The sequence below is a fragment of the Sus scrofa genome, chromosome 14 (genome assembly GCF_054392235.1).
Source record: "Sus scrofa isolate SSC_HxYL_T2T_F1_AM1 chromosome 14, Sscrofa_HxYL_maternal_Yorkshire_Landrace_v2.0, whole genome shotgun sequence".
In the NCBI taxonomy this organism is placed as follows: Eukaryota; Metazoa; Chordata; class Mammalia; order Artiodactyla; family Suidae; genus Sus; species Sus scrofa.
Window position 1 is genome coordinate 134655338 of NC_139396.1, and position 23773 is coordinate 134679110.

Genomic DNA, 23773 nt, shown 5'->3' on the forward strand with positions numbered 1-23773 from the left:
TGTATTTCATCAAGGGATTTTGTTTTTTAAATATAATTTTGAAAAAGGGAAGAGGGAACTGGAAAAAAAAAAAAAAAAAAACAAAGCGAATAGCACTTGCAGGCACTTCAAGACTGCAGTAACCTAGCCTGGAAAGCACCAGAAACTCAGTTTTTCAGGGATGGAGAAGGAAGAAGGCAGAAGTAGGCAGATGACTGCTCATCCTAGGCGCCCGAAGGGGAGGAGGAAAGTTGTATGAGGACGAATTTCCTTTTCATTCTTTCCTGTTTGAAGTGAAGTATGACTTACAAACAAGAAAGTGGATGGTGTATGTATAACGTGTCTTGATGGAAGTATGTCTATATTGCTGTACCACTAGTCAGATGAAATGCAAAGCATTACCATCAACCCAGAAGTTTCCCTCGTGCCCCCTCATCGTCAGCATGCATCCACCCCCTCAACACAGCCACTCTGCCACCCTATCTCTGGATAATGTTGCCTATTTTTGAACTTCACGTAAATGGGATGGTAGAGCCCTTTTGTGGCCATCTCCTTATGCACAACAATAATAATGCCTGTGAGCTTCATCTACATTGCTTTTATTTATCCTTTCTCCTGAAAGAGCATTTGGGTTCCTTCCAGTTTTTCTTCTATTATGCATAAGCTGCCATGAGTATTCTTACACATGTCTTTTGGTAGATGTTCGCACTCATTTCTGTTGGGTACATACTCAAGAGGGCAGAGACCACGTCTGTCTTCTTTACTGCTGTGTCTGCAGAGATTGACACAAAGTAGGTACTTGGTAAGTATCTTGGAAAAGAGTATTGATAAAAATATCTTTTTTTCCAAAACTGATGTACACATTGCAGTTGTAATTAGATAACAAGAAAGGTTTGATTTGGGGGGGATTGAATAAAATTTTACCTCAAAGTTACATAGAAGAATAAATGCTTTATAATGGCAAATAAAAACATGAAAAAGAAAAAGGATGATACTTGTCTTACCAGTTATCACCATGTACTATAAAACCACTGTAATTAAATCAATTCATTATTGGCATGGGAATAGATAAATGTATCATTGGAATAAAATAGAGAACACAGAAATAGACCAAGTGTGTATATGTGAGAATTTACTATCTGACATAGTTGGTATTTCAATTCCACAAAAAATGGATGGATTATTTAATAAATGATGCCCAAACAACTTCTATCTGGAAGAAAATAAAACTGGACTCCTATTTTATACCACATACAAATATAAATTCCATATAGATTAAAGACAAATGCAAAAAATAAAACAATAACAACCTCAAAAATTTAGGAGGCAAATGTTCAGTATAGGGGCAGTGTTGGGGGGATGGTGCTTTGGAAACCAAAACTGGAATCCAGAAGCCATAAAATAAAATACAGATATATTTGACCCTGTAACTATTTTTAAAAATTCTTTGTATAGCATTAGACAACATAATAAACAAAAAATTTTTTAAAAACCAATAGATTTTGGGGAAAACATTCCTAATGCACAGGACAGACAGATCATTTAAAACAACAAATAAAAAGCTCTTCTAAATGGACAGGAAGGAGATAAATAACCTAATAGAAAAATGAGCAAGCTCCATTAGAAAGCACCCACAAAAGAGCATATTTAAGTGGTTGACATGTTTAGGAGAAAAAGCTCAAAATTACTAGTATTTGAAGAGGTGTAAATTAAAGTACAATGAGATATTCTTTTATACCTTTCAAACTAGCAAAAATTAAAATGAAGCTGATTTCCATTGTTGGCAGGGATGCCCAGAAAAAAAGTTTTTACATTGCTGGTAGAAATGCCAATTTCCACAATCCTTTATAATCTGGCAACATCTTTTGAAATTGAAAATATATATTCCCTTTGACCCATCAATCCTACTCTTATATCCCGTAGAAATGAAAACATCAGTACATAAGGCAATAAATATGTATGTATGTGTATGTATGTGTGTGTGTGTGTCAGTATTGTTTATTTGCACCAGCCTTTCTCCCCCACAACTCCACCCCAGAAAAGAAATTATAAACAAACTAAAACTCACTAATAGAGATTAGTGGTTTGCTAGTTAAAATCAGGAAAAACCCTCATTTGTCACTTTTGCCGATTCCTATCAGATTTTTGCAGATTCCCACCCTGCCCAGTTTCAAGTTACCAGCCTGCTGTCACTGAACACCAGGCTAGGAAGAGATGTGAGCAATCAGCTCTAGAAAGATGGGGGCTCCAGCACAACCCTACCTTGAATGAATTATAGCACAGCCACACCCTGGACTATTACACAGCCATTAAAAAGAATCAGATCAGGTGCCTTGTTAGAGCACTAGGTAAGCGTGTCAGTCTCATAGAAAGAATAAGATCGTCCTACAGAAGTTTACTTAGTGGATTGCCAAGAAGTATTGTTGAGGAAGAAAAGCAAGGGGCAGAAAAGTGTTTAGGATGACATATTATATTTTTGTAAAACATCTATTGACAAAAAAAAAAAATGGGTGTGTATGTGTGTGTTCTATTTATATATAAATATGAGAAAAGGAGTTCTCTGATGTCCTAGTGGGTGAAGGCTCCTACATTTTCACTGCTGTGGCTTGGGTCACTCCTGTGGCACAGGTTTGATCCCTGGCCCAGGAACTTCCACATGCTGCAAGTGTGGCAAAAAAAGAAAGAGGAGAAAGAGAGAGAAAGAGAAAACCTGAAATAAACATTGCAGCTCTTATTTATTTATTTATTTATTTTGCTTTTTAGGGCTGCACTCATGGCACATGTAGGTTCCCAGGCTAGGGGTCAAATCGGAGCTGTAGCTGCTGGCCAACACTACAGCCACAGCAACACAGGATCCAAGCCGCATCTGCGACCTACACCACAACTCAAGGCAATGTGGGATCCTTAACCCACTGAGCAAGGCCGGGGATAAAACCTGCATGGTTCCTAGTCAGATTCGTTTCCGCCGCACCACGATGGGAACTCCTACAGCTCTATTTTTAAAAAAAAAGAAAGAAAGAAAAAAGAGAAAAAGAGTATGAGAAGGGGGAGGGCAGAGGCAAGGAAAAAGAGTAAACAAAAAGGGCACACTTGGAGTTCCCGTCGTGGCACAGTGGTTAACGAATCTGACTAGGAACCACGAGGTTGCGGCTTCCGTCCCTGCCCTTGCTCAGTGGGTTGAGGATCCGGTGTTGCCGTGAGCTGTGGTGTAGGTTGCAGACGTGGCTCGGATACTGCGTTGCTGTGGCTGTGGCATAGGCCGGCGGTTACAGCTCCAATTAGACCCCTAGCCTGGGAACCTCCATGTGCCGCGGAGCGGCTCTAGAAAAGGCAAAAGAAAAAAAAAGGCACACTTATGCATTATATATCGGTATAAATTTTTAATTTACAAAAATAAAGATATATTGAGGCTCTGGTACATGCTCAGTTCTATATTAGGCTTTTGAGAATACTGGAGTATGTGAGACATGGTTTCATCCTAGGTGGAAATATAAAAGCAAAGAGTCACAGGCAATTTATTTTCTCCTATTAGATACAAAATAAGTGCCACAATAGAGGGATAAGCAAAATGAGGGTAGGGACAAGAACATCCCACAGGGAGAGCTTTTTTTTTTTAAATTAAGGCCCTCCTTGGTACAAACTTGTTGCTAAGTCTGGGTCTCTTCTACCTCTTGCAGTGGGCTCTAGGGACAGGCAGGTTTTTTTCTCTTTGGAGAGGTGCCTTTGCCAGCTCCCCCCAGCTCCCCCATCCATGCTGCCCCCAAAGACTAACCCATTTCATTTTTTGGCCAAACCCACGGCATATGGAAGTTCCCGGGCCAGAGATCAAGCCCACACCTCAGCAGCAACCCAAGCCACTGCAGTGACACCACCAGATCCTTAACCCACTGTGCCACAAGGGAACTCCAAATTCATTTCATTTTAAAGCTTTTGCTACTTTACTGCTACTGGTTTACTGCTAATTGCCATGGAAACAGACATAGAAAAACATGTATGCTACAACTGGGGAAGCCATCCACAATTAACGATCATTCAGGTGTCACCAGGTTTGGTTCCTGGGCCTGGCTCTTGACTCCTTTCTAATTTGGTAACTGGAAGTGCTCAGTGGGCTGCCATTGTCCTCTTTCATTCCTTCTCCCAGTCCTTCAACCCCAAAGCCTCTCTTGGGGCAGCCAACTATTCACCAAGCAAGACCTGCTCTGGGGGAGTTCCCATTGTGGTGCGGTGGAAACGAATCCGACTAGGAACCATGAAGTTTCAGGTTCAATCCATGGCCTCACTCAGTGGATTAAGGATCCGGGATTGCCATGAGCTGTGGTGTAGTTCGCAGACACAGCTCAGATCCAGTGTTGCTGTGGCTGTGGCATAGGCCAGCAGTTGTAGCTCTGATTCAACTCCTAGCCTGGAAACCTCCAAATGCCTTGAATGCAGCTCTAAAAAGATTTAAAAAAAAAAAAAAGGCCTACTCTGACTTGGCCATCAGCTTTACCTGTGAGAAGGATCCTTCCACTTCAGAGGAGTTCTGTGCTCTCAACACTCTTTTACTGCGTTTTATTCTCTGTATAACACACAAACAAATAGGCCAGACAGGTAATCCGAGTATCTCCAAGCCCAGGATTAGCTAAAGCTCAGTAAATCCCAGTTGGCCCCAATAGCCTTTGTCTTCAGGAAGCTCCAGACCCTGATGAAAGTTTCACCTGTAGTCTCTCATCTGTCAAAACCCCTCACCACCACCTGATACCTCCACCTCCCCAAACTCTGCTATCTCTTCACTGCCAACTAGCCACCTCTTATCTTTCTCTTCTCTTCCAGTGGTTTAGCCTTCATCCCTAGACTATCAAGATGCTAGTGAGCATCCCCTGCCTGGTGTCAGCCACCTCCCATTCGAGCACAGCTTTAAGAACTTACCAGGCTCAATATCTTTATTGGATCATGTCCATTCATCCAGCTTGCCAGAGCATTTACATAAAGTTATGAATCATGCATGAAAATGCCAGAAGTCTGTTTATCTAGGAAAAAGGAGTGGAGTTTTATTAGAAAGTCTGATGTAATGTCAATCCCAGGGGGTCAAGCCAAGCTAGAGAAGAGAAAAACAGAATTAGGAATCTTAATAGTTACAGAGATGCCCACCTGGCCCAGCTGGACAAGGAGACAGGAAGAGGATGGCCAGAGATCAGCAGTGGCAGTAGAGGGTCAAAAAGAAATCAAGAGAAACTGCAGTGAATAAGGATGAGCCCTCAGGCTGGGCTTGTGGGAAAGATTTTGTACCTGAGTTTAACAGCAATATCTCAGGAGTTGAAACCTGGTAGTCAGGTTGCACAACCACACATCTGATAAGTGATATGGCCAGGCAAGGCCTGACTGCCTGCCACCTAAAATAAATTTGTTTTTTTTCTCTTGGTTTTAATCTTTGTTGTTTTCCTAATTACAAAAGAACTCATACTCGCTGTTAAAAAAAAACTCAAAAGTTACAAAAATATATAATGTAGAAATTAAAATTATGTCCTTCATGGCCAGGAGGCACATGAAAAAATGCTCAACATCACTAATTATCAGAGAAATGCAAATCAAAAGTACAGTGAGGTACCACCTCACACTGGTCAATATGACTGTCATTAAGAACTCTACAAATAACAAATGCTGGAGAGGGAGGGGCAAAAACAGAACCCTCCTATGCTGTTGGTGGGAATGTAAATTGGTACAACCACCATGGAAAATAGCGTGGAGGTACCTCAGAAAATTAAATGTTGGAGTTCCCGTCATGGCGCAGTGGTTGACGAATCCGACTAGGAACCATGAGGTTGCGGGTTCGATCCCTGGCCTTGCTCAGTGGGTTAAGGATCCAGCATTGCTGTGGCTGTGGCATAGGCTGGCGGCTATAGTTCTGATTAGACCCCTAGCCTGGAAACCTCCACATGCCACAGGAAGCGGCCCTAGAAAAGGCAAAAAGACAAAAAAAGAAAGAAAGAAAGAAAGAAAGAAAGAAAGAAAGAAAGAAAGAAAGAAAGAAAGAAAGAAAGAAAGAAAGAAAGGAAGAAAGAAAGAAAGAAAGAAAGAAAGAAAGAAAGAAAGAAAGAAAGAAAGAAAGAAAAGAAAGAAAGAAAGAAAGAAAGAAAGAAAAAAAGAAAGAAAGAAAGAAAGAAAGAAAGAAAGAAAGGAAAGAAAATTAAATATAGAACTACCATATGATCCCACAATCCTATTCCTGGGCATGCATCCAGACGAAACTTTGATTCAAAAAGATACATGCACCCCTATTTCACTGCAGCACTATTCACAATAACCAAGTCATGGAAACAACCTAAATGTCCACTGACAGATGAATGAATTAAGAAGATATGGTACATATACATGATGGAATGCTGCTCAGCCATCAAAAGAACAAAATAATGCCATTTGCAGCAACATGGATGGAACTAGAGATAGCCATACCAAGTGAAGGACGTCAGAAAAAGACAAATGCCATACACTATCACTTATATGTGCAATCTAAATCATGGCACAAATAGGGAGTTCCTGTTGTGGCTCAGTGGTAACAAATATGACTAATATCCATGAGGATGTGGGTTTGATCCCTGACCTTGCTCAGTGGGTTAAGGATCTGGCATTGCCGTGGCTGTGGTGTAGACCGGCAGTGGTTAACGAATCCGACTAGGAACCATGAGGTTGCGGGTTCGGTCCCTGCCCTTGCTCAGTGGGTTAACGATCCGGCGTTGCCGTGAGCTGTGGTGTAGGTTGCAGACGCGGCTCGGATCCCGCGTTGCTGTGGCTCTGGTGTAGGCCGGTGGCTACAGCTCCGATTCAACCCCTAGCCTAGGAACCTCCATATGCCGCGGGAGCGGCCCAAGAAATAGCAACAACAACAATAACAAAAAAAAAAAAAAAAAAAAAAAAAAAGAACTTAGACAATCCTAAGCCTGAAAATGGTTATGATGTCCTTTACCCCACCTGTATTTCATTCAAAATAAAAATACTAACCAGAAAAACAAGCATATATGGGGGTTAAAGTTTTAATTTTTCCTCTATTATTTCAGTACCTTAAAAAAACATATATTCTTTCAAAACTGTTTTTGTTTTTTGTTGTTTTTGTTTGTTTGTTTTTTGTTTTTTGTTGCTTTCTGATCACTCCAAGCACATGCCTGGTTTGCACATGAGGTCATCTAGTACTGCATTTAATACACTGTCTTGTAACTTGTTTTTCTTTTTCACATAAGATAGATCTTGGGCATCTGTCCATGTCAGTATCTAAACATTACTGTGACTGGCAGGTGTGGGCTCCTCTCCAGAGAAAAATAAGACCCTTCAACTGCTGTTACCTATAGCCGAGGGTTAGGATCTTGGAGGAATTTCATGGCTTTAATACACTAGGGTTATAACTAGCAACAAGGAAGATTCCTCCAGATTCAAAATTGAGTTCACAAGCAACTGAAGCACCTTCAAACCTTTATGGAAAGAGATTAGATATAAATAAATAAACCTGCTTGTTCATTTGGTCACAGCATAGTTCAGTTTAGGAGCACTGACTGTCCTCATCATAATTAAGGGTGAAGGTAAAAATCAAAGGAGATTTATTAATAGAAGCTTTCCTTTATATTATCACTGTTAGAGAAAAAATTCAGAATTGGACTACATCTTGATTTGGTTATTTGACTATTACTCAAGCATGAGACTTTCATTAGTGATTTTTTTTATTTTAAATGATTTTTATTTTTTCCATTATAGCTGGTTCATTAGTGATTTCTAATTTGATCGTGTTGTGGACGGAGAATGTTATTTATATGCTATTAGGTTTTAGCATCTCTTGAATCCTGCTGTGACTTAGAATACGGTCATTGTAAATATTCCATGTGTGCATGAAAAGAACATTTATTAAAACTACAGTTTTGGGAGTTCCTGTTGTGGCTCAGAGGAAACAAACCCGACTAGTATCCATGAGGATGCAGGTTTGATCCCTGGCCTTGCTCAGTGGGTTAAGGAGCCAGTATTGCCGTGAGCTGTGGTGTAGGTGACAGATGCAGCTTAGAGCCCACATTGCTGTGGCGCTGGCATAGGCTGGCAGCTACAGCTCTGATTCACCCCCTAGCCTGGGAACTTCCATATGCCACAGGTGTGGCCCTAAAAAGAAAAAAAAAAAAAAAAAAAAAACCCTGCAGTTTTGTCTACCATCCTGGATGAGGGAAGAAATCAGGAAACTGAAGTCCATATTCCTATTTGAAATAAGAATTGAGGAGTTCCCGTCGTGGCACAGTGGTTAACTAATCTGACTAGGAACCATGAGGTTGCGGGTTCAATCCCTGGCCTTGCTCAGTGGGTTAAGGATCTGGCATTGCCATGAGCTGTGGTGTAGGTTGCAGACGTGGCTCAGACACCGCGTGGCTGGGGCTCTGGCTCTGGCCAGTGGTTACAGCTCCGATTCGATCCCTACCCTGGGAACCTCCATATGCCGCAGGAGCAGCCCTAGAAAAGGCAAAAAGACACACAAAATAATAATAATAATTATAAATGAAATAAGATTTGAGGAACAGGTTTCTGAAAATTGTAAATCCTCAAATTTGCCTGGCTGAAATCCTCAAAATCTTTACCAAGAAAGAATTTTTTTTTTAATTACAAATTTTTTAAAAGTTTCAAACAACATAAAAATTTATAAAGTTGAATATAATAATTCCCTGATACCTCCTTTGAGCCTCAATCCCAGAGGAGGGAAGTGGGGCACTATTACTTTTTTTATGTATTTCCTTCCAGACGTTGTCTATATCCACATAGGGAAAGGCAAATACGTAGTACACGCCTCACCCTAAAAGGAAATGTCATGTAGAAATGGGATTTTATTTATGTGTACTGCTATGCACTTTGCTTTTTTCAGTTAACATATCTCAGGCATCTTTTATGTTTGGTGGCTTTGTTTTTCATTTTATTGGGGTATAGTTGATTTACGATGCTGTATCAGTTTCGAGTTTACAGCAAAGTGAATCAGCTATACATATACATACACCCACTCTTTTCCCATATAAGTTATTACAGAACATTAAGCAGACCTCCCTGTGCAGTAGAGTGGGTCCTTGTTAGTTATCTCTTCAAAGTATAGTAGTGTGTATATGTAAAGCATCTTTTTGTATCGGCATGTTTACATCCTTTCTACTCTTTTAAAATGCTGAATGGGGGGAGTTCCCGTCGTGGCGCAGTGGTTAACGAATCCAACTAGGAACCATGAGGTTGCGGGTTCGGTCCCTGCCCTTGCTCAGTGGGTTAACGATCCGGCGTTGCCATGAGCTGTGGTGTAGGTTGCAGACGCGGCTCGGATCCCGCGTTGCTGTGGCTCTGGCGTAGGCCGGTGGCTACAGCTCCGATTGGACCCCTAGCCTGGGAACCTCCATATGCCGAGGGAGCGGCCCAAGAAATAGCAACAATAACAACAACAAAAACAAAAAGACAAAAAAATAAATAAATAAATAAATAAAAATAAAAGGCTGAATGGTATTCCATAGTAAAACTGATCCACGATTTATTTAGTAACCCTCCGCTGATGGACACTTGGGTTGTCTCCAGGTTTTGATTACAGATAATGTTGCTTTCAGCAACTTTTGTTCACACATGACATTGCTGCTGCTCAGCTCAGGCCAACTGCTCCCCTCCCCCAACTGTGTAGCTCACCCAAAGCACTCCTCTTTTTTCTTTGCTGCAGACCCAGGTATTCAACCTGCTTCTCTCTCCTTTGGAGGCTGTCATTCCACCCACCCATCCTAGAGCTGGCTAAGGAGCTCCCTGTTTTGCTGATGCTCTTGATGACTAGAAACACAGGGCTTTTTTTTTTTGGTTTTAAGTGTTCTGTGACATCATTCTAAGAAACACAGAATAACAAGAAGAACAAATGTGGAGTGGTACAAAGCTTATAAAGTTTTTACTTTAAGAGTTTCTAACTCTGGTTTCTGGCTACATGAAGAAACAGTAATTTGGAATGCCTAAATTTCCAATGTTTACCAACCCTACTTCTGATTCCCAAATTAGGGAGTCACATTGATTCTTTTGTCCCTAGTATTCTGCCTTCTTCAGCCTGCAAATGTCTTATTTCGATATAATATTTTATGGGTTTGAGGACCCTAGACTGGGTTCCAATATAACAGGTCTCTGTCTTGTCAGTTGTGGTCACCCCGGGGTTTGCTCCAATCATAGTTTTTAATTATTATGCAACATCTGTAGGTAGGCTGCAACATTCTATGACTAATAAACAGCTTGAAAATGTCAGAACTTTGAGTTCTAAAGCCTGCTAATCCTGGATGAGTCACACATAACCTCCTGGTACCTGTAACATAAGGCCAGCAGAATGCATAATTTCCAGAGCCCTGCAGAGATTTGGTGATGGGGGCTGCACAAAGAGGGGGCAGATTTCAATGAGAGAATTCAATCCCAAAACGAGCTTTGGGTATGAGCGCCTCATGGGTCGATACATCTGTGGACACCTGTTGTTTTGCCATTTGTTCTGCTGAATTGGAGACACCCAGAATCCCCAAGGCTGAGCCCTTGACTTTCACACCTGTCCACATCTGAATTTTTCATTTGTGATCTAAGCCAGCAGCACACCAAGGGCCTCTAGAAAAATCAGGCATGGCATTTCTAGGCTGTGCTCTACAAAACAAAAATAAAGCATAGTTTCCTGCTCCCAACTACCCAGAAAGGTTTGTTTCTGTTCTAGTCATAAGAACACAAAGTGAGAAGTTTGTGCTTGAAAGAGTTCAGAAAGAGAACACTATGGCAAAGACCATTTGAGGCCCCAGCATGGGAAACTGGATTCTGGAGGAATCTTGGAATGGATGGTTTGGGTTTACCGCACGTTGAGACCTCAGACTGAAGCCTGCTTCAAGGGTGAAGAGAAGAGGGAAAGTAAGGATTTGGTGAGTGGCTCAAAAAGGACTGGAGGGCAAGCAGCATGGGTTTTTAAAGTGCAAAGAATGTTTTCAGAGTAATTTAATCTAATTTACTTTTCTAACGCCTCCAGTTATTTCTGGTATGGGAGCTAAGTGCCTGGGACAGATGAGCTGGGGGAAGAAGGGAAAAAGAGAGGGTCCCGACTGACCAAGACTCAAGCCAGGATTAAGGGAACAGTGAGGGCTACTCCTGAAATTTTAGTTGGGGGATGCCCAAGTGTCACCTAGGCTAGCACTGCCTCTACACCAAGTATATCCTCTTGCGCTAGGAATCTCCTTCCAAGGAATCGGCCTTGTGTCAGGAAATCAGGGGGAGTTAGGACTGGGCAGGAGACAGACTGGAGGAACTGACGCTGCCGTAGGAGCTAGCCCCCACAGAGGATGTAAGACCTCAAGAACAGTGGATAGGTGTTTCAACAATCTCAGGCCTGGAGTTCCCGTCGTGGCGCAGTGGTTAATGAATCCGACTAGGAGCCATGAGGTTGCGGGTTCGATCCCTGCCCTTGCTCAGTGGGTTAACGATCTGGCGTTGCCGTGAGCTGTGACGTAGGTTGCAGACGCGGCTCGGGTCCCGAATTGCTGTGGCTCTGGCATAGGCTGGCAGCTACAGCTCCGATTCGATCCCTAGCCTGGGAACCTCCATATGCCGCGGGAGCGGCCCAAGAAATAGCAAAAAGACAAAAAAAAAAAAAAAAAAAAAATCTCAGGCCTAATTCTGCAAATAGCATTAAGACATACAGAGCAGATCAGCAAGGCATTCATGCAAAGATACCAGGTACTTACCATGAATAAATAATGGTTATTAATAACGGGTTGTTAATAAACAGGGGTCATCAGAATTAACTTTTATTGCGTACCTACTGGATATTGAACACCATTATAAGCACTTTTTTTTTATTCTGATAAAGTATACGTTAGATTTACAATTTAACCATTTTTAAGTGTATAGCACTATAGCATGAATTATATTCACATTATTGTATAACCATCCCTACCATCCATCTCTAGACTTTTTCATCTTTCCCAAACTGAAATTCTGTACCCATTAATCACTAACACTCCATTCTCCCCTTCTTGCAGCCCCTGGAAACCACCATTTGACTTTATAACTTTATGAATTTGACTATTTTAGGTGTTTCTTATAAGTGGACTCATACAGTATTTGTCTTTTTCGTGACTGGTTTATTTGACTTAGCATGTCCTCAAGGTTAATCCACATTGCAGCACGTGTCAGAAATTTCCTTCCTATTTAAGCCTAAATAACATTCCATTGCATGTATACATACCACATTTTATCGACTCACTGATCAATCAACGCTTGAGTTACTTCCACCTTTCGGCTATTGAGAAGCACTTAACAAACTGATTTAACACAAACCAATGAGATAGGTACTATTATTATCCCCACTTTACAAATGAGGAATCTGAGACACGGAGAAGCTAAGCAACTTCCCAAACAGTAACGGAGCTAAGATTCAAACCCAGGCAGTCTGGCTTCAGAGCCCACTCTCCTTATCACCCCGCTATACTGCCTCTTGAGACCAAGAGACAGAACCTTGTCCTATCGAAGCTTCCAATCTAGAAAGAAGACATATATACAATAAATCATTTCCATGCAAAGTCATAAAGATTATAGTGGAGTTATAGTGCATTTAAGAATTGGACAAGGGGGAGTTCCCGTCGTGGCGCAGTGGTTAACGAATCCGACTAGGAACCATGAGGTTGCGGGTTCGGTCCCTGCCCTTGCTCAGTGGGTTAACAATCCGGCGTTGCCGTGAGCTGTGGTGTAGGTTGCAGACGCGGCTCGGATCCTGCGTTGCTGTGGCTCTGGCGTAGGCTGGTGGCTGCAGCTCCGATTCAACCCCTAGCCTGGGAACCTCCATATGCCGCGGGAGCGGCCCAAGAAATAGCAACAATAGCAACAACAACAACAACAGACAAAAAAGACAAAAGACAAAAAAAAAAAAAAAAAAAAAAGAATTGGACAAGGAACAACCAGGTCTCTTTAGGGATGTCAGGGAAATTTTATCAAGGAGGACAAGATAGCAGTACAAATGGGGTGCACAAAATCCCAGAAGCATGAGTGCTGCTGATGTGTTCAAAGAATAGCCATTTCCAGGGTTCTGAATGGGTGGATATAATATGTATGGGGAGGAACAGCATGATGGCCTCGCAAAGGTAGAGAGGGGTCAGATCATGGAGTACTTGGTATGGCGTACCAGAGAGTTCAGGAGTAGATTTAGAGCTTTAAAATGGGTTTACTTGGAGTTTCTGTCATGGTTCAGCGGTAACGAACCCAAATAGGATCCATGAGGACACGGGTTTGATCCCTGCTCCTGCTCAGTGTTTTAAGGATCATGCATTGCCGTGAGGTCTGGTGTTGGTGGCAGACGTGGCTTGGATCTGACGTTGCTGTGGCTGTGGCTGTGGCTGGCAGCTGCAGCTCCAATTCAACCCCTAGCCTGGGAAACTCCATGTGCTGCAGGTGTGGCCCTAAAAGACAAAAAATAAAATAAAATACAATAAAAAATAAAATGAATGTACTTGATGATTCTGTTTTTGTTGATGATAATGTTTTTGTTTTTCTTTGTTCCTCTGTCAGTGATGAATTTGGTAGTATGCTCAGCTTTGCTTGTTAGAAAGATCACTCAGGCTGCAGTGCAGAAGATGGAGTAAAGAAGGGCAAACTGAAGTCAAAGAGACCAATTTGGAAGCTGTTGCTAGACACTTTGCAAGGGATGATTAGGACCTGTATCGGGGTTCAGCAGGGGGATGGAAAGGATTTTTTGAGTATTTGAAATAAGGATTTTTAAATTCTACAAACCAGTAAGAAAAATACAAGAGCTTGTAAAATGGGTGAAATACAGAAATAAGCACATAGCAAAAGAAAAATCCAAATGCCCCATCCCCAAATACATAATGAGATACCCAACCTAATAACTAAGGGAACGCAAAATAAAACAATGAGATACTATCTTCACCCTTCAGATTAGCAAATATGAAAAACGATGACAGGAGTTCCCATCGTGGCTTAGCAGAAACAAATCTGACTAGCATCCATGAAGATGTAGGTTTGATCCCTGGCCTCGCTCAGTGGGTTAAGGATCCAGCATTGCTGTGAGGTCTGGTGTCAGTGGCAGATATGGCTTGGATCTGACGTGGCTGTGGCTGTGGCTGTGGCTGGCAGCTACAGCTCCAATTCGACCCCTAGCATGGGAACCTCCATATGCCACAGGTGCAGCCCTAAAAAGACAAAAAAAAAAAAAAGATGACAATATCAAATATTTGAGCAGATACGAGGAAAACAGTGCTCTCATGTATTGCTAGTGGGACTGTAAATTAATTCAGCCATTTATGGAAAGCAATTTAGGAGCATACAATAAACTTAATAATGCAAATACCCTATGACCCAGCAATTTCCCTTTTGATTACATAACACATAAAAATTCTTGCACATGGGCAAAAAGAAACATGTAAAAGATGTCTGTGACAACATTGTTTGTAATGGACAAATAACATGTGGTATGTGGAGTTCCTGTTGTGGCTCAGCAGGTTAAGAACCTGACTAGTATCCATGAAGATGTGGGTTCAATCCCTGGCCTTGCTCAGTGGGTCAAAGATCCGGCATCGCCGTGAGTTGTGGTGTATGTCGCAGATGCAGCTCAGATCTGGCATTGCTGTGGCTGTGGCATAGGTCGGCAATGCCAGCTCCAGTTCAACCCCTAGCCTGGGAACTTCCATATGCTGCAGATGCAGTGCTAAAAAATATATATACATGCACATATGTACATATATATATACACACACACACAAAATAATCTTATACATTATTTATGACTAGATATAGATGTATGTAAAAAATTAAGCATCTGAGGCTTGAAGAACTTGTGGACTTGAAAGCACAGGAGTAGGGGAGAAGAGAATTAAATAGGGGTGTCAGTGAAAAGAGACTTAGCTACTCCTGTAATGTTTTAATATAAAAATAAAGAAAACCAAAAAAGAGAAGTAACTGGTTAAAATTTTAAGAGTTGTGAGTTCAGAGTGATGAGCATGTATTTGCAGTATTATTCTTCATATGTGTCTATATCTTTTACATTTCTAAAAAGAATCAGATGTGGGTGTGAATGTGTGGTGTACATGTATTTTTAAGAGAAAAGAATGGACACACGTGATATTTCGGGTGCAAAATCACTAACATGTAATAGGTGGGGACTGAGGGGGATGGGGGACATTAGTAGGACTCCTAGGTTTCTGGCTCGATTGACAGATGAGAGAAGACAATGACACCATTCACTGAGATAAGAAATACGGGAGGAGAGAACATCAAATCTGGAGGTCGGGGGGGGAAGATAATAAATTCATTTTAAGACACATTCCGTTTGGGAACCCAGCAATAAACGTTTGTACCACCAAATCCCTGGTCAGGCAACATAGCTTAATGGCCTCCACACTGCCGGCAAGAGGCAGGTAGGAATAGGGGTGTCAGTGGCAAGGCCCTAAGGAAGGGAGATGAAGGAGAAATGAGCAGAGACTAACAGAAATAGGTGAGAAATCTGGCAAAGTCTTCATGGAAAGCAATTAATGTAACATGGTGTAACTTTTCACCTAAAACCATTGATCCTTTTATTTTATGATAGATAATAGATAGGTAGATAGATGGCTAGATAGACGGATAGACAGACAGATAGTTAGAAATTCCCTGGTTGTTTGTGGTTAGAATTTCATGCTTTCCCCATTGTGGCCCTGGGTTCAATCCCTGGTCTCGAAATTGAGATCCCACATCAAGCTGCTGCATGCCACGGCCAAAAAAAGAATAAAAAGAAAGATAGATAGATACAGGGATACGTGTTTCTTTGGAAAAGTAATATATGTACCTAGTAAAATATACATTTCACAAATGCAGGATATTATGAGCTTCTTTACCTATACTCGGTTTAGACACTTAAAAGGACCAATGGCTGATGTCTATCAAAAATATAAAACGTACAGAATTTCCCATAGGTGAAGGATCCAGCATTGCTGCAGCTGTGGTGCAGGATGCAGCTGTGGCACAGGGTCAGTCCTTGGTCCAGGAACTTCCATATACCACAGATAGAGCAAAAAAAAAAAAAAAACAACATTAATAAAAATACATAAAATGTACATGTCCTTTGACCCAGTAAGTCCTTTCCCAATGTATCTATTTTAGAGATTTGGTCCTATGTTCACAAAGGTGGCTGTAAAAAGGTAGTCATTGCATTACTATCAGTAGCAAAAAGCTGAAAAGGAACTAACTAACCTGGCAAATTATGGTGCCTCTATAGAAGTAGAATACTATGTTGCAGTTAGGAAGTTATTTGGAAAGCACAACATCCTTCCAGAGATAGTCAACATGCAAATAACGCTTTTATTTACACAAGCAACAATATGCTATATTTATACACTGTAGCATACACTGTTCTGAAACTTTATTTTTCACTTAATATATTTTAGAGATTATTCCATACAGTTTATACTGTTTACAAGCGTTGAGAGTTTGGCTAAACTACTCCATAATTTTGCCACCTCAGCACCCGCTGTGTGTAGCCAAGCAGCCTGCGGGGGTGGGGGGGCTTGAAGGGACCTGATTTCTGTGCTTATGTTATCTACCTACAGCCCCTGTAGATAAAATTGTGAGACCTCTCTTTGTACTTTTTGAAGCTAGAAATCAGGAATTTTGTGTGAAATCTGTTGATTTTTTTCAATGTTGCCTCATGTCTTCAAAAAAAAAAAGCAGAAAACACCTCTTTGGGAGCTAAAAGAAAGAGCCAAAGGATGGCTCCTTCCGGAGACTAGCTTATCATGCTTGGCATAGAGGGTTCAGTATTTTGGTGCTGTGGGAGTTTACAGCTAAAGGACAGTGGTTGCAGAATGATTCAGAAAAGGCAGGTCAGAGCCCGATAAAGGCCTTCTGGGTCATGACAGGTGTGTTGAATTCTGGGAAGAGCATTGCAAAGATGTGAGATCAAACATATTATTCTCAACAGACGCTCTCTTTTCCAGGGTAGTGGGGTTTTATGTAAGGGGCAGGTTGGACGAGGGAGATAAGGTCGTTCCACCTCTTTTGCGTCATTCTCCCTTCTCTCTCTTTTCTCCTCCACAGTGCCTAGATTCCTGAGAACAGGGAGGGATCCCAGAGGGCCACCTCAGACACTCCTCCCCATCTCGAAGTTACTACAGCCCAGGAGGGGTAAAGCCAGTCTGCCCTCTACAAGTCTCCCCCAGTCCTAGAGGGTATGATCTAAAGAGGGTATAAGGGAGTTCCTGCTGTGGCTCAGCAGGTTAAGAACCCAACTAGTATCCATGAGGATTCGGGCTCAATCCCTGGCCTTGCTCAGTTGGTTAAGGATCCAGTGTTGCAAGAGCTGCAGTGTAGGTCACAGCGCAGCTCAGATCCAGCATGGCAGCTATAGCTCCAATTCGAGCCCCAGTCTAGGAATTTCCATATACCACATATGCGGCCCTAAAAAAAACGGGGGGGCAGGAGGAAGAGTTCCCTGGTGGCACAGTGGGTTAAGGATCCAGCATTGTCCCTGCAGTGTTGTGGGTTTGATCTTTGGTCCAGAAACTTCCTCATGCCACAAGCGTGGCCAAAAAGAAAAAGAAAAAAAGGGGGGGGGCATAAGGAAAGCCTGAGTTATGTCTCGACAACCCTCCCCACCAGCAGGAGTGACCAAAGGAAGTCCATCTTTCTTCTCTAAACAGCTTCTGCTGTTCAATGCCACCAATACCCAGAAGCCTGAAGTACAAATACAGACTACAGCAACAATTTTCAAACATTACCACCACCACCCACAGTAGGGGGCACAGAAATATCTTCACTGCCATATAAAATATACATGTACAACTGAATAAGTAAAAGTATTGCAAAACCGCACACACACTATACCGAAGTACACTGATACTCTCTAGTCCATTGTCACTCTCATTCTCAGTTCCTTTCATGTGTTCTGTGACCCATTATGTCAATTTCTAAACCCTTAATGGGATGCTAATCCGGTGTGAAAAACACCTGATTCCAGGCTGAAGTACCCAAAAATCAGTATTTCCCAAAGAGTATCTTATATTTCAGATGTATAATTATCTATGCCAACCACCACTAGTAAACAAGATGGCTCTAGAAGAAGCATGTGGAAATTTTATTTCTGGAGTTCCTGCTATGGCGCACAGCTGGTTAAGGATCCAGTGTTGTGTCTGTGGTGGTCCGGATTCAATCCCTGGCCCAGGAACTGCCACATGCTGTGGGCACAGATTAAACAAAAAAAGGAGTTTTTCTCCCTAGCAATTTTTTAATTTTTATAGTTAGCATCCATTTGGAAAGTTATCCTTTTCCAAGAGATACTGTGGAAATGATCTTAAGTTCTCTTCTAAAATAAACGTATTGGAGTTCCTGTCGTGGCGCAGTGGAAATGAATCCGACTTGGAACCATGAGTTTTCGGGCCTTGCTCAGTGGGTTAAGGAAGCAGCGTTGCCACGAGCCGTGGTGTAGGTCGCAGACGCAGCTCCGAACTGGTCTTGCTGTGGCTGTGGTGTAGGTCAGCAGCTACAGCTCTGAGTAGACCCTAGCTTGGGAATCTCCATATGCCGTGGGTGTGGCCCTAAAAAGGACAAAAGACCAAAAAATAAATAAAATAAAATAAAGTAAAATAAATGTATTTGAAATTCCCTCTGTGGTTCAGTGGGTTAAGAATCCGACTGTAGTGGCTTGGGCAGCTACAGAGGTGCAGGTTCAATCCCAGGCCCAGTGCGGTGGGTTAAGATTCCAGCATTGCCGCAGTTGTGGTGTAGGTCACAGCTGCAGCTCAGATTCAATCTCTGACCAAGGAACTTCCATATGCCTCACACGCGGCCATTAATAAAAAATAAAAATCATTATATAAAAAAATTAAACAAATATATTTGTTTAAAAAGTGATTTGCAAAATAATATTAAATATTAATATAGGAAACATTCAAGTATGTCAAAAATTACAAATATGTTACTCATGTTCTACAGTGTGAGGAACACTATCTTGCCCCATTCCATAATGAAATAACAAGAAATTTTTCTTAACATTAGATCTGCTTCTACAGAGTTTTACTAATTACTCCCAGGAAGTTTAGGTTTCATGACATCACATTATATTATATCACATTTGGGTTTTCCCCAGCAGCCCCTTAAAACATAGCTAGAGATTTTCCAAGCACTTGCTGGGCAGTTTAGAGATCTGCATCCATTTGCAAGGTGATTTGTGCCGCTCTTAAGACACTGGGGCTTGCTTTCCCTTCTTCGGATCATCACGTGGTCTTTCTTTGTCAGGCTTTCAAGTTAATTATTTCCTATTTTCTGCGTTTGTTCCTTCTCCTTCCCAGGTCACTCTCTACCCTCTCCTCCACACACACATTCTTGGCCACTTGTGGGCAGCTCTTCAGCAAACCCATCTTTGTCTCTCTGCCTGCTCCAGAGCACCCTCCAAGAGCCTTGGGGTTTATTCCGGAGTGCAGCAATCTCAGAACAAAAGTATGTCATTACTGTAGAATCAAAACTTAGAGTTCCCTGTTTGTAACATTCTGCATAATTTACTGACCTTTTGTTCTCTTAGTCCCTGCCTGCTAAGGTACTGTGTGAGCCAATCTCCCCAAATTGTTTTCTGTCTTTGTGTCTGCTTGTATCTCTGGCATCAGCTATACTGTCACTCCTCTCAGGACTCTGAAGTCAGCTTGAGCCCCCCAACAAACCTGATCTGTTGTGCATGTAACATTGTTTCTGCTGCTACCCCATTCTTTCCCATCAAGGTCAGAGTCTGTGCTCCTCCTATTGTCTTTAACAACTCAGGGTGCTAACCCTAGCTAATGAGTACCCCATAAAAGCACCATATCAGAAGTCACTCCGCTCCTATGGTCTTTGCTTCCCTACCCTCATGCCCAGAAACATTCTCAAATTACACTTTCATGGTCATCTGGCCTTCATTTCTCCAAATTACTTTTCCAATCCTGGCTAAAGTTTTGCCTTCAGTTGCTTTTTCTTTTTTTTCTTTTTTTTTTTTTTTTTCTCTCTTTGCCATTTCTTGGGCCGCTCCCGCGGCATATGGAGGTTCCCAGGCTAGGGGTCGAATTGGAACTGTAGCCACCGGCCTACGCCAGAGCCACAGCAATGCAGGATCCAAGCCACATCTGCCACCTACACCACAGCTCACCTCAACGCCGGATCCTTAACCCACTGAGCAAGGCCAGGGATCAAACCTGCAACCTCATGGTTCCTAGTTGGATTCGTTAACCACTGAGCCACGACGGGAACTCCCCCTTCAGTTTCTAATCAGTCTTTTCTACTTTATTCATCAACCTCTCCCCCCAGCCCCACCCTGATTTTTCTCTCCCTTCATCTCCTCACACGCAAATACCTGGGCTCGTTAATATCTTCCACCTAGTGTACAATTTCCAAGCCATCTATTTCCAGCCCACTACCAAGTAATGTGTGAAAAACCTTTACATTAACCATGTGTGTGCACACAGTATATATGTATACACAAATTCAAAGTGAGAGAAAGGATATAAACACATAATAGACTGTCCAACACTATTTGGGGGGTAGGGGAAGAGCCTTAGCAGCTCCCAGCAGTTTTGGTCGGTATGTTAAGCATATTTCGCCCTGCAATTCAAATCTGTATTGTTTTCAAACACAGTTAAACAAAGAAGAGCCTTAATGCTTATTAAGGATTTAGATAACTACTTCCCTGTTAAGAAGAGATTTTTTTAAATTGTGTTTTCATTATGACTCCATCTCCATTTATTGATCAAGGGATTTCTTGCCTCACTTAACTTCATAATCTGTTGCTCAGATTAAGAAAATTTGAAAACTATTGTTTGGTAGCATGCGTACAGACTTTAAAGCAATACCTTGGAGGCTGGATGATTCAAATACTATAATCCAAGAAAAGCAACTAATTGATCATGCAGAACGTGTTTTTATGCATAACTCTTTTTTATGGACTGGACTTGCAATGAAACGAATCAGAGTAAATGTTTTGTAGATGTGCTGCTATAGAAACAGGAACTTGCTAGTGTAGTAACATCCGACAGAAAGCAATAATACAAAAGATTGGAAATACTACATGTAAAAAGCCCTTAATAAACAAATATAAAAGTCACTGTTCATTCAACACATATTCTATTATTTTCTTTTTTATGTAAGGAACAATGCTAGGTATAGAAACCTGTTATTAGGAGCAAAAAAATGTCCCTTATTTCAGTACTTCCTTTTTTGCATCCCCACAACCCAGGATATAGGTCTGTATGTATGCTTTGGGGGTGAATGAGAAACCTGTCCGTTCACTTTTACCTTCTTCCCTCCCACCACTTTGCCACCCTGTTAGCCACTTTGTTTCTCATTAATTCTTCCTCCTGAGGGCTAACAGGGAAGGAGAGGAGGTGAACTGCCAGTCATTCAAGCATGCTTAGCTACCAAAGCAGTTAAATCTCAGTACAATAAACTTTAAAGACGTGTCTAAATTCTTTTGTGTCATTTAAGATTGTGTTCCATCCAACTGATTGAACAGGCCTGACAATTAAGACTTGAACAACCTTGAGACTGATATTTTGGTTAATAGTTATTATAACACTATCTGACCTATCTGGAAGATTTTTGTAGTAAGTTCAAAGTGTGAGAGTGTGTCTAAAGAACAAAGGAAAAGGAATACTAATTTGCCCCATACTTATTACATGAGAGACCCTGGGCTGTGCAGTTTGCATTGCTTATCATTTTTATGGTTTACAATTACCCAGAAAAGCAGAATGCCCACTTTATAGACATGGAAACTGAGGCTCAGAGATACTTTGATCAGCCTCTCAGTTTGTAGGGAAAACTCTGGCTAAGAGCCTCCAAAGCACAAGCCCTTTACAAAGGAGGATTGGAGATTGCTGACAGTTTTCACCAATCACTTAACATGGGTGATTGAAAGATGGCTCTGTATTCCTTTCAAAAATCTTCAAGAATTTGGCTCCAGAGACTTTACGGATAACTCATTTCAGCAACTGAGAAACAAAATGCGTTTGTGGAATAAAAACAGTCTTTATTTCAATGAGGTGGGTTTTTATTTGTTTGTTTGTTTTCCTTCTTAAAAAAAAAAAGAGGAAAAGGAGCCACCCCAGCACTTAACAAGAACCCTCACACAATGAGCAAGTCTTCAGATTGGGCTGTGCAGACCACCAAGGAAATGGTGACGGCATAAGGGTACTTGGCCTAAGATGTTAGACGATGTAATGAACAGCTGGGGATTTCTGAGGCACAATTGTACGACACAGGAAGCCCAACTGTTGGCCATCCTGATCGAGGGCAGCTGCTGGGCTCCACTTTACGTCTGCAAACCTCGTCCCTCGCTCTCCTCAAGACGGGTGTCGCCAGCTGCCGCAGCGCCCTTGACAGCCCGCGCCTTCCCGCCCCCGCGCGCCCGCCAGGGCGGACGCAGCCCGGACGCCGCGGCGCCCCCACCACTACCCCCATGCACGTGACGGGGGGCAGTTTTTCTTCTCCCCACCCCCTCCCTGAGGCCCCGCCTTCTCCTGAGAGGCTGAGGCTTTCTATTGCGCCACTACTGGACTGACCGCCGTGCCAGCCAATCAGAATATGACGCTTCAAGTAAAACCCGCCCCTTGTTGGTCCTCAGGTTCCTTCCCGCTCACACCGGAGTCACTTCCGAAGAGAGAGAACCGCCATGAAGAGAGAAGGGGGTGCCGCCCACCTCTGCTCCGACAGCCTCCCCGAGACCCAGCAGCAAGACGGCAACCACGCACCCAGCTGCTCCAGCCACAGCTCATGCCGCCGTCGCCAGCGGCGCCGACATGACAAGGCGCTGCATGCCCGCTAGGCCAGGTTTCCCCTCATCCCCAGCCCCAGGGTCGTCGCCCCCGCGCTGCCATCTGAGACCCGGTAGTACCGTCCCTGCTGCAGCGGGAAAGAGAACAGAGAGTCCTGGGGACAGGTACTGTGCAGAGGGCTTGAGAAGGGGCCGGGTCGCGGGGGCAAGGGTATGAGGGAGGACTGCGGACGGCCACTCTTCCAGTTCCCGCCATCCTCCGCGAGCTCAGGCCTCCGCGTCCGGGGCCTGGCAACCCCCTCGCCCCGCCTCCGCGCGGTGGCTGCTGGGAGTTCGAGTCTCCTTTTCTGTAGTTGGGACGCTGTTCTCGGTCTAGTGACCACAGCCTGGCTGGCGATGGACAACCCGCCTTAGGTAGAACGTGATTTTTGCCCTTTACTTTAGCTGGACCCGGGGCCCTGACTGCTAAATGCATATTTAAGTGGTTTTCTGTACGTTGTCCGTTCTAATGCTTCTAGTGGTTGAATCGTTTAAGCCTTTTCTACGTTGTGGGTAAACTTATGTAAGATGTGATGAGGGAAACCCTTCCACGAATTGCTTTATAGTCTAGTATACACGATAAGTTTTAATTAAAAGAACATGCAGATTTGGAATGTGATATATTTTCTTCTTCAGGAACTTTACGCCTTTCCAAGAGGCCAGGTTTTTTTGTAAAGATTTTGTGGGAGCTATGTAATGAGATGGAGAGTTTCATCAAATGACATCCTCTGACAATAAAACGTGTTTAAATTCTCTACGCACTTGGTACTGTCTTTTTTATTTTAAGTTTAAAAGCTTGTAGCGTAAGTTTAACAACAAATATATCTTATAATAATTGTGGTATAGGTCCACAACCCCTTATCTTAAGTCCAAAAGCCAGAAAACCGTGAAAACCGAAAGTTTTCGATAAGTTTGGCGCCACATCTAACTTGGCAGCCAAACCTGACCAGAACTAATGGAAAGCTAGAGATGGTCTTTTTCCTATTAAGTGTGAGTATTCTTAAGTCTTGCTGGGGAAGTATT

At 42.5% G+C, this 23773-nt stretch overlaps 1 protein-coding gene and 1 long non-coding RNA gene across 5 annotated transcripts in view; one reads left to right on the plus strand and one right to left on the minus strand.

Moving 5' to 3' along the window:
* Nucleotides 1-572: 572 nt before the first annotated feature.
* On the minus strand, nucleotides 573-5023 carry LOC106506111 (uncharacterized). The gene is made up of 3 exons (XR_002338352.2): nucleotides 4888-5023; nucleotides 4469-4537; nucleotides 573-751 (listed from the first exon to the last, which is right to left on the minus strand). It is a non-coding gene; the product is annotated as an uncharacterized LOC106506111 (long non-coding RNA).
* A 17560-nt stretch (nucleotides 5024-22583) lies between these two features.
* The window catches only part of SLF2 (SMC5-SMC6 complex localization factor 2), a 52534-nt gene continuing 51344 nt past the window's right edge, over nucleotides 22584-23773 (plus strand). For all 4 annotated transcript variants that reach the window (XM_084995164.1, XM_021072666.2, XM_021072665.2 and 1 more), the window contains exon 1: nucleotides 22584-22876. In XM_084995164.1, the coding sequence (XP_084851290.1) occupies nucleotides 22737-22876 (140 nt within the window). In that variant the 5' untranslated portion in view covers nucleotides 22584-22736. The remainder of the gene's footprint in view (nucleotides 22877-23773) is intronic.